The following is a 16376-nucleotide window of genomic DNA, read 5'->3' on the forward strand; positions in this document are numbered from 1 at the left end:
ATAAGTGACGTCAGCCCCAAGTGTGCATGTCCAGGTTAAAAACTATTTTTTCCCATGCTTTCTAGAGGATTTCCTATTTTAAATTATATTTCTTGCACTGTACGCTGTTTTAATTTTTTTTTCTTCCTTTCTCTTTGTTTTAAATGCTTTTAATCATGTAAAGCACATTGAGTTACCTTGTGTATGAATTGCGCTATATATAAATAAATTTGCTTTGCTTGTTTGGCTTTGTATTAAAACACGTCCGTGTTCAAGTAACCTTCAAGCTTTGTATTGCAGCTTTGTATTGTATGTATGATTTAAACATCAAGTCCTTCTTGGACACCTGTACAACATGTGGCAAACAATCCGCAATAAATTCAATGGCTTGAAAAAAATCTGCCCCACTCCATAAACAAAAAGAAATATAGCAATAACTGTGCAGCTATTCTAAGCTCTCTGCATTCATTGTCGTCTTATAAATATAGACGATATTTTTTAATTTATCTCTGTGTCCCCCTCTACAAGAGTCACAGGAAGGGGGAGAGGAAGAGTTCTAGGAAGTAGTTTCACTGCTGGCATTGTTCTATAATCACATATCTTTCACTTGTTGACTCTCTCTTTGTCATAATTACCTACATTTTTTTCATCACCAACATTATTGGGCCGTTTTTCTTCCCTCTAGTCTAGCATTTCTTGGATTGTTATGTTTCTGCCATGCTGTTCAGTGTGCCTCCTGCTGACTGCCTATAGTCGTAGGGCTCGGCACACACGCATGCGTGCAAAAACACATAAATACACGCTCTGTGAGCAACAGGAACAGGGGAGGTGGGGGCTGCTTCCTGTCTGCCTGTAGATAAGTATGCTTCAGAGTGTGCCTGTCTGGCACGGTTCCAGATGTTTGTTCCAGATGCTGGAGAAATAGAGAATGGTCATGCAGGATGCCCAATGTACAGTATGTACAGTACATGAAAAGAACTGAAACATAACACAAGGCACCACTTACCATTGACATACATTTTCATAAGGATATAGATTTTCTAAGGAGGTTTAATAGATTAAGAAAACCATTTTTTGCCACTCAAGAACTATTGAAATGTGCCTGAGGTAACATAGAGTATAATGCCCCAGTGAGATCCAAAAAAGTTCTAAAACACCTCAAGATTGGGTGTAGGCCGTGTACACTTTAATGTGTTCACCTGTTCATCTATAACAATAACAGGTAAATGATATGCAGCAATAGTGATGTACAGTGTGTGAACAGGTTGAACCTGTTAGTGAGAGTGCTAGTCAGGGGTTCTGTTGCCTGAGGGACAAAGGATGATGGGACTGCTTTGTTGTTTAAACAAGCCTTGACTTCAGACCCGTGTTTGTGTGTGTGACAACGTGCGTGTGTGTGTGTGTGTGTGTGCATGTGTGCGTGCGTGCGGATGTTTGCGCAGTGTGAGTGTGCTTGTGTGTGTTTGCAAATGCACTTCTAACTGCCACTGAGTGACCAGAAACAGTCTGCAAGCCCAGCTAATCTTCCTTCCTTCACACAAACAGTCACATACGAGAGGACATGCAGACAAAAGGCTTGCCTTCCTTACAACCAAGATCATTTTTTATCATCATCTGACTGCCACTACATACACTCACACACACGCACACGCACACGTACACACACACACACACGCGCACACACACTGAAATTGAGGGTATTGCCTCCCATCAGCCAATACATAACAGTTGACACATACAGTACATGCTGGCTCTTCAGCATTGTGATGGTGGTTTCTTGAAGTGTAAAGTTTTCAGGAGGTTAGAGGTCGCTTTAGGGTGTGTCTCCATTCAAGCTTATACTGGCCTCACGTTTACACTCATATACATTCGCTGGAGCTCATAGATATAAATAAATTCCAGTCAATTGTTGAAACAATGGTGTTGAACAAGGAGCGTCTGGCAAAGGTTATACAGTAAATGCACATACAAAGTCATTGAATACAACATGAAGTACATTTGTACAAGCTAATGACATTGTATCCATCCATCCATCCATTTTCTGAGCTGCTTCTCCTCACTAGGGTCACGGGCATGCTGGAGCCTATCCCAGCTATCATCGGGCAGGAGGCGGGGTACACCCTGAACTGGTTACGGCCAATCGCAGGGCACATACAAACAACCATTCGCACTCACATTCACACCTACAGGCAATTTAGAGTCTCCAATTCATGCATGTTTTTGGGATGTGGGAGGAAACCGGAGTGCCCGGAGAAAACCCACGCAGGCACGGGGAGAACATGCAAACTCCACACAGGCGGGACCGGGAATTGAACCCCGCTCCTCAGAACTGTGAGGCTGACGCTCTAACCAGTCGTCCACCGTGCCGCCTAATGGCATTGTATTTCTATATCTCACCCGTCTTATAAGGTCACTGAAATCTTTGCGACACATCAGTATGATACAGTACACATTTTTAAATTAATAAGTAAATAACTCTTGTATTGGATTGCGTTAGATTGTGCCAGTGTGCCTAATTTAATGTCTCATTAATATATGTGGCACATTTAAACATCTTGACTGAAACAGCGTTGTGAGTTTTGACATGGCTTAGAAAAAAGATCGGCATGCATCACATGTGGAAAAGACTGTTGGAAGGAGCCGTTAAAGACAGCAACAATGATGATTCCTGACCAAAATAACTGGAGAAGCATTTAATAACGCTTTCATGCTGAGCTGGTGCCAGACTTGGTTTGGTTCTAGTGTTAATACCAGTGCTCAGTTTGGTTCAACTTGAGCACCTTCCCAATACCAGTTTGTTTTCACTGTGGCAGAGAGCCAAAGCTACGTCATTACGTCACCAATATAATTTCCATTGGTCAGCATGTGTTTACAAAGGAGCGCACAACTAGAGTTCATTGCCTTCTTGTCATAAAACAGCAGTTGAATGTTCTCAACAGGAACCTGTGGTCAACGCCCTTGGCCGCTGAAAAAATAAGAACATTCCCGCTCTACCAGCAAAGAGTTGGTGCCAGTCTAGCACCAGTTGTGAGTGCAAAGTGGGTGCTTTTGCATTTGAAGAGCTGGTGGTTATTTTTCCACATGCATGTTCGCTCTGTCTGTTGAATACACTGAAGAGATGTTGTGCTTCACCGAGCGCTAAGTGATTAATGGACTTTACCAATTGATTTGAGATTATTTTGAAGGACTTTTTTTTTTTTTACTTTCTTTTTTAGCAGCTTCCGTAGTTCAATATGTGTCCTCATGTTTACATACATTATTTGAATAAAGGTTTTTTTTCTTAGAGGGAGCACTTATTTCAGATCATCTGTAAAGTAAAAGAGTATAGTACTTTACAGTATTTATGTGGAATTTGATGCCAGTAATTCTGGGAAAATAAGACAAAAAGCAAAATTTGTTTAAAATTTCATTTGCTTTTTTGTGTTAAAAAAGGGGTAAAAAAAATTATTAAAATTGGAAATCGTATTTTTGTGAAAATCCATCCATCCATCCATTTTCTGAGCCGCTTCTCCTCACTAGGGTTGGGGGCATGCTGGAGCCTATCCCAGCTATCATTGGGCAGGAGGCGGGGTACACCCTGAACTGGTTGCCAGCCAATCGCAGGGCACATACAAACAAACAAGCATTCACACCTACGGGCAGTTTAGAGTCATCAATTAACCTACCATGCATGTTTTTGGGATGTGGGAGGAAACCAGAGTACCCGGAGAAAACCCATGCAGGCACGGGGAGAACATGCTAGCTCCACACAGGCGGGGCCGGGGATTGAACCCCGATCCTCAGAACTGTGAGGTAGACGCTCTAAGCAGTTGTCCACCGTGCCGCTTTTTGTGAAAATCTGATATTTTATTTTAAGGCCATTTCAGCCAGCCGCCTTCATTGCCTCACTAGCACTGCTTTAGCACCCCCTCCCGCTCATCCCCAGCACGCCACACAACGTTTAGTGTGAACCGGAATCCCCAAGGGTTGTAGGTCGCAATCATAACCACTTGTTCACAGTTGCTGTTCTACATGAGAGAAGGCATCACTCAGAGTTGTCCTCGTTCATTCCAAAAGTCTTTAATGGGGATTGAGGTCGAAGCTTTCAAGTTCTATACATCAAACCCATCCAAAAATGCTTTTTGAACCATTTTCCCCGACTGGGGGAAAAGCATAAAAAAAATCTGTCATACTGGAACCGAAAAAGAACTTTCGAATGCCTAGTTTTGCTTGATGCTATGATTGGTATATTGTATTGGACATTTAGTTTTAAGTGAATTATAACAACCAATCTTTGTCTGAGGTTGAATATGTGAAGGGGAAAAAAGTCTCTCTTACAACTAAGAAAAATAAGTCCAAATATTTCTGTCACTCCTGTAGACACAGACACAAATAGTGTGTTAAGACACTGGAATGTGTGGCGACAAGGTGTAGTTAAAAACTGTTAAAATTATCTCAAAGGGCATGACCTCACAGCTGAGAATTTCATGAGTTAAAGAGGAATGGATGGAGAAGGATGGATGTACCAAGTGAATATGAAATGTATGATGCTTTGCCTTCACAGTTAAACGACATTGAATTTATTATTACACCGTCAAGACATTTAAATCCAAGTGCAGAAAATTATTTTAATGTCTCTATAAATTGCAGCAATATACTGTATATCTTAAGGGCTCTGTAATTCAGATACTGTGACACGAATCTCAGTCAGGCCAAGCATCAGTTATGATTGAGCCATATAAATCTTTTGAAGCTAGAAGTGGTGTCACAAAGCTGTAAATGCCACGGCCATGAAATGTGTAACATTCACACTGGAAGAGAAATTGGAATTACATTATTTTTTATTTTTTATTTATTTATTTTATTTTATTTTTTATTTTATTTTTTTTATTTTTTTTACTTTGTAATGTAACATAAGGCGGCACGGTGGCCGACTGGTTAGAGCGTCAGCCTCACAGTTCTGAGGACCCGGGTTCAGTCCCCGGCCCCGACTGTGTGGAGTTTGCATGTTCTCCCCGTGCCTGCGTGGGTTTTCTCCGGGCACTCCGGTTTCCTCCCACATCCCAAAAACATGCATAAATTGGAGACTCTAAATTGCGCGTAGGTGTGCATGTGACTGCGAATGGTTGTCTGTTTGTAAGTGCCCTGCGATTGGCTGGCAACCAGTTCAGGGTGTACCCCGCCTCCTGCCCGATGACAGCTGGGATAGGCTCCAGCACGCCTGCGACCCTAGTGAGGATAAGTGGCTCAGAAAATGGATGGATGGATGTAACATAATTTTTGTCCCACCGCATAAAAATTGGCACAAGTCTCACTCTCAATATTGTTAAACTAGCCTATACAGTGGTGTATTGTTTTTGCCAGATTGAACATTTTAAAAGCTGTTTTAAGTGTTATATATTCAATGCTGACATAATTCAAATACAGCCCTTCCTTTACGCAAATGAACATTATCAATGTAACAGACCCTGAAAGTGCCCATGTTCCATTTTCTCTTCCGCTTATTTTCCTTAGCAGCAGCGTGACATGTCTACGCAGTCACTCTTTCCCCAAAACGCCCATAAAGTCTCTCTGTTTAGGCTTACAGATAGAAAATGGACAATGTCTGTGCATGCATGCATGTGTGTGTGGCATTGTTCCTAGTGTGATGACTGCTCGTGCAGCCAAGGCTTAACTTTTTTGCTGAGTAACCTTCTGACCAAAGTCTGTCCTGAGTCCAATAGGATGTGTGAGTGTGGCCCACTTGCTGAATTGACAGAATGTGTCTTCATTGACTTCATGAGAGGTTATCTGCTCAATTGAAACTTGGGACACTAAATATTGAGAGTATCTATCCATGATAGCAGTGTGGCTCTTTGAATAACTATGCCAGTCACACTTTAGTCACTATGTACCCAATGGATAGCAGCAGACCTTTGCAATGGTGTCGAATTGCATTCTCTCCAACATCACTACCCCCATGTAACTTGACAGCTAAAGATAGTGATTAAAATATGAGAAACACCTCTACATATCTGCCATTAAAACCACAAATGCATGGTAGCAGACAACCACAACAACATTAAAGACTCGATTGACCATAGTTCTGAATGTGAGTGTGAATGGTAGTTTGTGTTTATGTGTTATGTGATTGACTGACGACCAGTCCAGGGTGTACTTCCCCACTCGCTCAAAGTCAGCTCGGATAGGCTCTCTAATGAGAACAAGCGGGATTGGAAATGGATGTATGGATATTATATTGAGAATTCAGATACAGTTATCAACATATTAAATATGAACATATTCACTATAAAAATGTGGCCTATGCTCCACACACAAAACAATTTGCAGTGGACAAACAACTTCAAATACAATTTATGACAAACAATGATGAAGTAAAGGTTTTCTGATAGTCAATCAAAACCAAAGGTTATAGTATTATGTTTGCGAAGGCAGAATTTGGATGCAGATGTAACGGCTTTCTTTAGAATGTGTAGGTGTATTCTAATATACACGCTCAGGCACTCATCGTAGTAACCCATGTCTAAAAGGATAACTATGCACCACATAGTCTATCGGGACTGGAGCATATACCCTAAAATGTCTTACAGGTGTGTGCATTCTAGTGTCAAAACTGCAATGCTCCCCTTAGGAATTTAACTTCAACTTTGTACCTGATCAGGTTTGTCCCCTTTTATAGAACTGACATTAAGTGGAACTTAAATTAGTTTTGATTTACGAAAACAAGGTTTCTATTTGCTTTATTAGGAAGGAATATATACTTATAGTGTGGCCTATGTAGTGTATACTGTATATTAATAGTTTATGTAGGGATATACTAGATATGCCCTTGGGTTTGAATTTGTATGGGACGTCATGTACCACAAAGGCATCTAAAATACCACTATCAGTATGGATACAATTAAGATAAATTTGGGTCGTTCGGAGTCTTTCCTCCATGTATGGACAAAGCTAAAAAAAGAAAAAAACAATCTCACTTTTTCATGCATAATCTCTTGAAATAAAAACAATAAGAGGGAAGAAAAGGGGAGAGCACACTGAAGCTATATAGCCCCAAAAATAAATAAATAAATAAAATAAATAAATAAACAACAGCCCCAAGGCTCTTTGTTTCTGCTTGTAAACTGGAAGGATGAGTTACACACCTAGTGACACCTCTGTCTGTACGCCTTCCCTCCACTCTACAACTCTCTGTTGACACTGTTGTATGTCTGTATCGCGTCTCGTGTCCATTTTTTATCTCTCACAATCCTTGTCTCGTGTTGGTGTTGGACTACAAAGCAAGAATCCCAGGAAAACAGTCCGAAAGGTACATAGGTGTATAAAAATTTCATCCGCGTGGAGATTCTCAAAAAAAATAAACTCAATGAAGCATTATGCAGGATCCTTATTGCACCAAAAACAAATAAACGCAGGCCAACGAAAAAATTTATTATGGTGGCGGAAGTTATAAAATCACCAGAAAAAAACAACCACAGCAGGATAAAACACTGGCAAAAGCGCAATAAACAGTTTGGGAGCAGACAATAACAAGCTGACTGGCATATGTAGTCCTGAGTAATTGACTCAGGGGTAAACTGATGGCAAAGTTCTAGAGGGTAAAACTGGCACACAGTTGATAAGAGGCGGAAGAGAGTGGATTTGTACATGCGGTTAGTATAGTAATAGACATTTTTCTCTCGTGTCTGCATTATTTCAAGAACAGTACAGTATGTGTTTATGGAAGCATAGAGTACAATGAATGAACCGACTTGACGTGATGTGTGAATAAAGGTTTGCGTATTTGAAGCATAAGGCCACAACACAAAGAACATATCCCATTTCACATTGGATAGGACAAACTGATGAATGATGAATGAATGAATACATACATACATACAAACATACTAAGACACGCACGCACACACACACACAGAGGCAGACATGCTCGTACATGCTCATACACATACAATGGCACTTGATCACACATTACAGGGATCAGGTTAGATGATATATGGCACATGATGCCTCACACATCTGGTGTTACATCACCTGTTACGTCATCATCATATCGCTGACACAATCATCATTATCATCAACATGGCTACTGTCTTTTTAGTGACGATCTAAAGGCTCCCTGTCAGTTAGCATCGCCATTATTGTTTTTCAGGAGTATTCATAACGTCTTAAGATGTCAGCAAGTAAATGTAAATTGTTCGCAGTGGCAAAATTGCACTTAGTTACTGTGAAAGAAATACGTGAGCTGTGCACGTTGGGGATCGCTGGCTCAGATGTACCATCTAGTGGACATACACTGGAAATCTTTATTTCTCTTCAGGTTCACTATTGTGTGCAGTGCCATATCGACGTTTTACCGATTAAATGATAATCATCATCATTATAATTACAACACAACGAAAAACTGGTTCTATTTTCTTTCAAAAATTTAATCATTCCAGTCACAGTGAATTGTGTACAGTTTTCCTGGCATATTTTAAAGTGGGAGGACAGACGTCACATCCGGAACCTTCGATAAGGGGAAATTTATATGGTCGGACACAAAGATGGACGACGTACCAGCAAATGCAAACGAGCGTGAGTTTTTAAACGTATAAATTGACATTTAATTTAATTTCAAAAAAGCAAAAGTGAACAGTGACACTTTAATTTAATGCCGAATTTCCATTGAGTGGTGTCGAAATATTTATTTGCGTTACTGCGTCACCGTTGGACGCAACCTTTTTTCCTCTTTAAATTGCAAGGGACTGCCACTTGATGGTACACCGACGCAATTAATGATCTATTTTTCAGGCAACTATTCGTTTAGTGTTAACTTTGACTGTGAGTAGTGGTTTCATGAGTTACAGCAACGTATAGAAAAGTTGCTGAATCACAGTGACACAGCTCCCAGGCACTATTGTTTGGTAACGAGCCTAGAAATGTGAACATTAAAATAATTCCCTCCACCCCCGTCCTATCATAAACACTCGTTACGGTTGTCAAGTTGTTGTTGCTGTTGTCCTGTTCGGCTGTCAAGTAGAATGGAAGATCTGTATTCCTTTTATGCCGGAACAGTTTTAAGCTTCCGCTGTGGTTTCTTGGTATAATAATTGATGTTTATTGAGAATTAGAATCAATCAGTCGAACAGAACAAAGTTTCCAGAGGGGAGAGAGAAACGAAGACAAAAGACAAACCACAAATTGTAAACAGGATGAGAAAAGTAACAGTTGTCAAGTTATACATTCATTCCAAATACAATTCAATCATGTTGTGGCTCGTGTTTAGATGACTATGTTGCTGGAAGTGATTTTTAAATGATTAACAATGGGTCATGAATTTATTTGAGACTAGCCTGAGTTTTTGCAGCTCATCCGAGACAATGTGTCAGGTCTGTGTTAGTTAAAAAAAACAAAACAAAAAATGCATTAACATAACTCAAATGACTGTTATTTAATCTTTCAGACTGTCCAGGTACACGGAGTGAGCAGGCAGGGAACTCTTCATCATGTCAGGGCTGTCCTAACCAAAAACTGTGTGCTTCTGGAGCTACTAAGGCCCCCGACCCTGGTAGCGTATTTGTCCTTTCAAACTGAGTGTGTGTGCGCGTCTTAGTATGTATGTATGTATTCATTCATTCATCATTCATTCAACTAAAACCAGTAAGAACCAGGATTTCATCAGCTCAATAGAAAGTGGTATAAGAGTAGGCATAAATTATATTTGAGCTTGATACAAAATATAACTAAATTAACCAATTTCATCTTCTTTTCATACATACTTTGACTTCTGCAGCCATTAAAGAAATAGGATCAAAGCTGGCGACGGTTAAACACAAGATCCTCGTGCTATCTGGGAAAGGAGGCGTGGGGAAGAGTACGTTCAGTGCTCACCTGGCCCACGCCTTGGCAAGTGACGACACCAAGGAGGTAATCTTTTAGTTTTTTGACCATTCAAAGCTGTTTTTTGGGGGGCACAGTAACCGTTTGACTATGTTTGAATCTTGTTCTATGTTGTTTTTACCACCTTCTCTCACTCCAGTATTACATAAAACTAAGGAAAAGACCACAGTATGTTCTGCCATCTTCAATTTTAGGTTGCCCTCCTTGATGTAGACATCTGTGGTCCGTCGATTCCTAGAATCATGGGGTTGGAGGGTGAACAAGTAAGTTATGACTAGTTTTTTAAAAAGGAACGTGGCTATATTATTAAGTAATTTGTTGCTTTGAATGTACAGAATGTTTTGTATTGTTGACAGATCATTACTTCAGAAACACAGGGAACAGTTTGTTGGTGCTATTTGCCATTAGGGCCAGTAAGTTATTTATTTCCCTGTCCTCAGGTACATCAGAGCGGGTCAGGCTGGTCCCCTGTGGTGAGTCACTTCAGACAATGCTTGAGTTTCTCAGCAGAAAATTACAATAATATTCTACAGTACATTCACTGGCTATCTCATTAGGTATATCTCCATCCAATTTAATGTGTCTGCCTTGTGCTTGTGTTTTTCAGTATGTGGAAGACAACCTCGCTGTCATGTCTATTGGCTTCCTGCTCGGTAGTCCTGATGATGCTGTAATCTGGAGAGGCCCAAAAAAAAACGGTACATCACAGCATCACATTTGCTAGCAATATTTGTGGATACAATGTGTGTGCGTGTGCATGTGCGCGTGTGTGTGTGTATGTTTTCCCCGTGCCTGCGTGGGTTTTCTCCGGGCACTCCGGTTTCCTCCCACTTCACAAAAACATGCATGGTAGGTTAATTGACAACTCTAAATTGCCTGTAGTGCGAATGGCTGTTTGTTTGTATGTGCCCTGCGATTGGCTGGCAACCAGTTCAGGGTGTACCCCGCCTCTTGCCCGATGATAGCTGGGATAGGCTCCAGCCAATCACTCCGCGACCCTAGTGAGGAGAAGCGGCTCAGTAAATGGATGGATTGATGGATGGATAGATAGATAGATGGATAGATAGATATGTATTAATTGGATACAAGAATATTTGTTTGTAATCTAAAAAAAAAATAAGAACAAGATAAATTGTTAGAAAACCTTTTCCACTGATAATTTGACCTACGTATAACCTGTTCTACTCAATTAGACATGAGGCTAATTTTAGGATAATATTATGAGACATAAGATTGTCTGGCGTTTGATGTGCTTGGTCGGGAAGGGGCAAAAACAGCCCGATTGTTATTGTGTGTATCCGGCCTTGCTGTAATAATAGCCAAAGGTTCTGCAACAAAATATTAATTTGAGGGCGTACATATTTATGAAACCAGGTTATCGTATGTTTCCCCCTCCCCTCCCCCGCACTCTTAGAGAAAAATATATATTTTTTCCAATTGAGGTACACAGGTTATAGATCACATTAAAGGTCGAAACAGTTTAGAATAAAAAAAAAATGTTTTTTTTAAAATGGGCTTTTGAATAGGGAGGTGTAGACTTTTTCCATTCACTGTAAATGAGGAATGATGAAAGGAATACTTTATTAGTATTTGAGACTGATTTGCTGTTTCAGGAATGATCAAGCAGTTTCTGCGGGATGTGGATTGGGGGGAGCTAGATTACCTCATTATTGACACGCCCCCTGGCACGTCGGACGAGCACCTGTCAATTGTGCAGTACCTAAGCGCCACCCATGTGGATGGAGCAGTCATAATCACCACACCACAGGTACAAAAAGGGAAATAGTCACTTGCACCACTCATGAAAGCTGTAACAAAAAGTAAACATGTCTCAGCATAATGCTGTGCTATTCTGCACAAATGCAAACTACAGCAATATGATTAACATAGTGTTAAAGGTCCCATATTTTGGCAATCTAGACCTCCAGAGAGTCACTCTCTATCATGGACTTATATATTGTATGTACTATAAATGTGTCAATTTCATTTAAAAAAAAAAAACACCTTGGTTTTGTCATGAGTGTCCAGAAAAGGCCCTTCTCACAGCTACTTCTGTTTGACCCACTTTTTTATCCACTTTGTCCACATTATGCTAAGACCGCCCCCTATGCGCTGATTGTTTTCCTCCATGTAGAAGAGCCACTTCTGAGAGCGTATGTGTTTATGTTGACAGCGCTGGCTTGGGAGCGAAGAGGTAGGCAGAGATGTTCCCTCGTAATGGAGATAAGCTCAAGAAATTTGAAAGACCTGATTTCAGGCCTCTCGGCAGAAAAACATCTGGAACTCATGAATGACGATTTGAATTCATATATCACATGTTTATTGAGGCACCATAGGTACAATTTTACATTTTACATCCCAGAATACTAAAAAAAGATGGTTTGGCAAAATACGGGATCTTTAACTTGACTGTCAATCACAAATGAGCATGAAAAGGATTTCTCTCTGTATGGAATTCATTAGACATTGAATGCAGTATTTTACAAATGAATGAATATGTATGTATTTAGAGGAAAGACATTCATAGCAGAAAGCTGTTAGTTTCTTTACATTTCCCCCCAGATAAATAAGCAAGATAATTTAGATAAATAATGTAGGCAGGGCACGCAGTGATAAATTGCCATTCTTATACCTGCCATCCAACCATTTTCTTTCCCACCTATCCTCGTTTGGGTCTCGGTGAGTTGGAGCCTTTCCCAGCTGGCAGCAGTCAATCGGATGGTACTTATAGACAAATAACCCATGGAAAAAAATTTTCTTTAATTTACTGTTTGTCATGAATGAAATGCTTTGAGTAGACTTAGTGTGGCTGAGAGCAGACAGCCATAGAAATAACGACACGAGGTGGGCGTTACCCAAATATAGCCTGTTGGTGCACATATGTTTGAAGTAATATTCATAATTCACATTGTTGCTTACTGTAGGAGGTCGCTTTGCAAGATGTTAGAAAGGAGATCCGCTTCTGCCAGAAGGTCAAACTGCCAATCATCGGAGTGGTGGAAAACATGAGTGGCTTTGTGTGTCCAAATTGCAAGGTCAGTGGAAAGATTGCAAATAAACGTGACATGCATATTTTTTATAAACATTAAACACCACCTGGCCAGTGAGTGAGCAAAATTGTACACTTTTAAACAGGTGTAGATGTTTCTTGCCCCTTTATCTAAAACCTGTGAGAATCGAATTATATAATTTCTCATCATGTATTTAGATTATAAAACAAGAAATGGAATTCTGAAATTTTTACTGTTGACACTTTTGTTTGATATGTCCATTCTGCAACTGATTGAGAGTCTGTTTACAAATGTACTCAACACAGGTTTTTGTGTTGTACTGTCTTTTAGAAGACCTCACAGATCTTCCCTCCAACCAGTGGGGGTGCTGAGACAATGTCTGCTAACCTAAATCTGCCACTGCTCGGCAAAGTGCCTCTCGACCCAAGGATAGCAAAAAGCTGCGATGAGGGCAGGTCTTTCCTTAATGTTATACCGGACTCTCCTGCTGCTGAAGTGTACAAGACAATTGTGGAGCGTGAGTTTACTTTGGTAATTTTATTTGGTTCAGGTTTCTTCCCCCAGATTTAGGTTATGACTTATTCCAGTCAGCCAGACAGTGAAGGAAGTCACAAAAAAGGGAAGCAGAAGAAAATGGTTGTGTCACAATTTAGTGTCCGTGCATAAAAGATTAAAGTACCTGTGCAGTGAACCCCCGTTTCTGGTGGGGCATATATTCCAGACCCACCCAAAACCGGTGGATATCTGCGATATAGCAACACCATATTTAAAAAAACAAACAAAAAAAAAAACATTGTTTTAATAGTTTTACTTCTCCCACACGCTTTAATATCACACTTAAACTTATTAAACCACACATGAATTTATTAAAAAACACTTTTTAAATCATTCCTTAACCACTGTCCTCACTCTCTCCCTCACAGTTTTCCAAATATGATGCAAAGTGTGCTTGCTTCAAGCAGGTTTTTTGGGTATTTACTGTAGAACTGACACATATAACAGAAATAGAGAATTAAACATTTTATGTATAAACACCAAAACATTCAATCAAAACATGTAATTTTGTCCCACAAAAGTCTGTTAGTTTAATGCATACATATACTGTCAAGTGAAACATTATGCACAGGCTAACGTAAACTAGTATAGATATTACGGTGATTTTAAACATTCATACAACTTCTACTTGAAGAAACACGGAGGAGCAGCACATTTAAACAGAGCATACTCTAGTGATGCCTCGATGTGCGGATCAAATTCGTTCCATCCACTACCATGCTCGGAACTCAAATCACTCATTTCTCAAATCATCTCTCACCATTGAAATGAATAAAATTGCCATTAACCTGTTCCAGCTCCCAAAATACACAAACAAAAAAGGTTGTAATGTGTGTGTGTGTGTTTTTATTTTTTTTTTAATTTTTTTATTATTTTTTTTTTTTTAAATAGCACTCGACAGTATTGTACTGCATAAAAACATACAGTGATAATATAATGTAAAGAATTAAGTTTCAGCTAATTTGTTAAGTTCCCTGCTGCTGCCCTAGTGATTCTAACTAAAATCATTGTGCGCAAGATGAGGCAAAAAATATTTAATAAAAAAAATTGGGTCACTCATAAGTTGGTACTGTGCTCTCTCTGCTTAGTTGGAATGTTGACCATGACTGGAGGTGAGATGAGGCTCTCCTCTGCCTCATCCTGCTTTTAATTACACATTAATCTCTTCTAGTAGACATCAGTGCTGCCCGGCATACTGTACTGAAGGCTTGCAACTCTAAATTCGCACGTGCCTGTGTACTGTAAAACCTCTAAAAACTCTCTCTTGAAAACCTGCGATATAGCGGGGGAATGAATGATTAACCGCCATATAGAAGGGTAACACTGCCCTCTGGTGTGTGCAGCAGATATGCATTGTTACAGGATTTGAACTGAAAGACCATACACGTATGCAATTATGTCACATCTTTCTCCTTTCCTCTTATCAGGCATCAAGGACTACTGTTTCATCCATGCCCCAGATGAGCAGAACACTATCTGAAGCAGCTTTTATGGCAGTCCTGTTGGACAAAACTAAGACATGATTCCATTTAGAGACCCAATCTAGGAATGACTCTCATAGCCACCCAGTGGTTCTTTGTTGAAATGTGAGTTTTCATTCACAGAATATTTGTGGTCTGAAAATCAATCTGTCAATAAAAAAGGCGTTTTAATGTCATTTACATGAATTTGTTACACTTTGTAATACAGAAATCGATGAAACAATACAAACAAGATATGTTTTGTCTGAATTCCCTGTTTTCAGTCATTTTTCTGTGATGGGTGATGAAGTCTTGCTCGTAATGCTAATTTATAGATTCTGATGCACACACAAAAACAAAAACAGAAAGTAAAACTGACTGAATTCTTTGATCTACACTTGCTTTTACATCTGCACCAAAAATAATTGATCATGTAGTTACTCTAAAATCCTGCTAACTGATCTACAACCAACAAGGTAATACAAAAAGCAGCTGTGAGGCATGTCGTCAAGCGGAAGAAGGAGTCCTATTGTCGCTGAGGCAATAACTTGGACATGGGAGGAGTTCGGTGAGGTGATGGAGAACGACTTACGGACGGCTTTGAGCAAATTCTGATCCAACATCTGGCGTCTCAGGAGAGGGAAGCAGTGCACCATCAACACTGTGTATAGTGGGGATGGGGCGCTGCTGACCTCGAGTCGGTGGGGAGAATACTTCAAAGCACTCGTCAATTCCACCGACACGCGTTCCCACGAGGAAGCAGAATCTGGATTCTCTGAGATGGGCTTTCCTATCTCTGGGACTGAACCACCTCGGTGGCAAGGCCCCAGGGGTAGATGAGATTCGCTCGGAATTCCTAAAGGCTCTGGATGTTGTGGGGCTGTCCTGGTGGACACGCCTCTGCAACATCGCGTGGAGATCGGGAACATTGCCTCTGGATTGGCAGATGGGGGTGGTGGTCCCCCTTTTTAAAAAGGGGGACTGGAGGGTGTGTTCCAACTACAGGGGGATCACACTCCTCAGCCTCCCTGGTAAGGTCTATTCAGGGGTGCTGGAGAGGAGGGTCCGTCGGGAAGTTGAATCTCAGATTCAGGAGGAGCAGTGTGATTTTGGTCCTGGCCGTGGAACAGTGAACCAGCTCTACACCCTTGGCAGGGTCCTCGAGGGTGCATGGGATTTCGCCCAACCAGTCTACATGTGTTTTGTGGACTTGGAGAAGGCGTTCGACCGTATTCCTCGGGGGGTCCCATGGGGGTGCTTCGTGAGTATGGGGTACAGAACCCCCTGATACGGGCTGTTCGGTCCCTGTCAGTTTGGTCCGCATATCCGGCAGTAAGTCGGACTTGTTTCCGGTGAGGGTTGGACTCCGCCAAGGCTGCCCTTTGTCACCGATTCTGTTCATAACTTTTATGGACAGAATTTCAAGGCGCAGCCGAGGCGTAGAGGGGGTCCGGTTTGGTGGCCTCAGTATTGCATCTCTGCTTTTTGCAGATGATGTAGTTCTGTTGGCTTC

General features: G+C 40.7%; 1 protein-coding gene across 1 annotated transcript; it reads left to right on the plus strand.

The window, feature by feature from the left end:
- The first annotated feature begins 8448 nt into the window (after nucleotides 1-8448).
- On the plus strand, nucleotides 8449-15118 carry nubp1 (nucleotide binding protein 1 (MinD homolog, E. coli)). The gene is made up of 10 exons (XM_061700340.1): nucleotides 8449-8532; nucleotides 9401-9505; nucleotides 9731-9864; nucleotides 10032-10100; nucleotides 10278-10310; nucleotides 10445-10535; nucleotides 11451-11605; nucleotides 12762-12872; nucleotides 13179-13365; nucleotides 14831-15118. Exons 1-10 carry the CDS (start codon nucleotides 8502-8504, stop codon nucleotides 14881-14883), a joined length of 969 nt encoding a protein of 322 aa, XP_061556324.1. The 5' UTR covers nucleotides 8449-8501; the 3' UTR covers nucleotides 14884-15118.
- The last annotated feature ends 1258 nt before the right edge of the window (nucleotides 15119-16376 follow it).

Source organism: Phycodurus eques, chromosome 16, assembly GCF_024500275.1.
Source record: "Phycodurus eques isolate BA_2022a chromosome 16, UOR_Pequ_1.1, whole genome shotgun sequence".
NCBI lineage: Eukaryota > Metazoa > Chordata > Actinopteri > Syngnathiformes > Syngnathidae > Phycodurus > Phycodurus eques.

Bases quoted from the DNA above. Each gene is read 5' to 3' on its own strand.
- nubp1 (XM_061700340.1), top strand. From the start codon at position 8,502: ATGGACGACGTACCAGCAAATGCAAACGAGC. The intron at 10,101-10,277 runs GTAAGTTATGAC...CCCTGTCCTCAG, and splicing joins TGGGGTTGGAGGGTGAACAA to GTACATCAGAGCGGGTCAGG. The intron at 11,606-12,761 runs GTACAAAAAGGG...TGCTTACTGTAG, and splicing joins TCATAATCACCACACCACAG to GAGGTCGCTTTGCAAGATGT.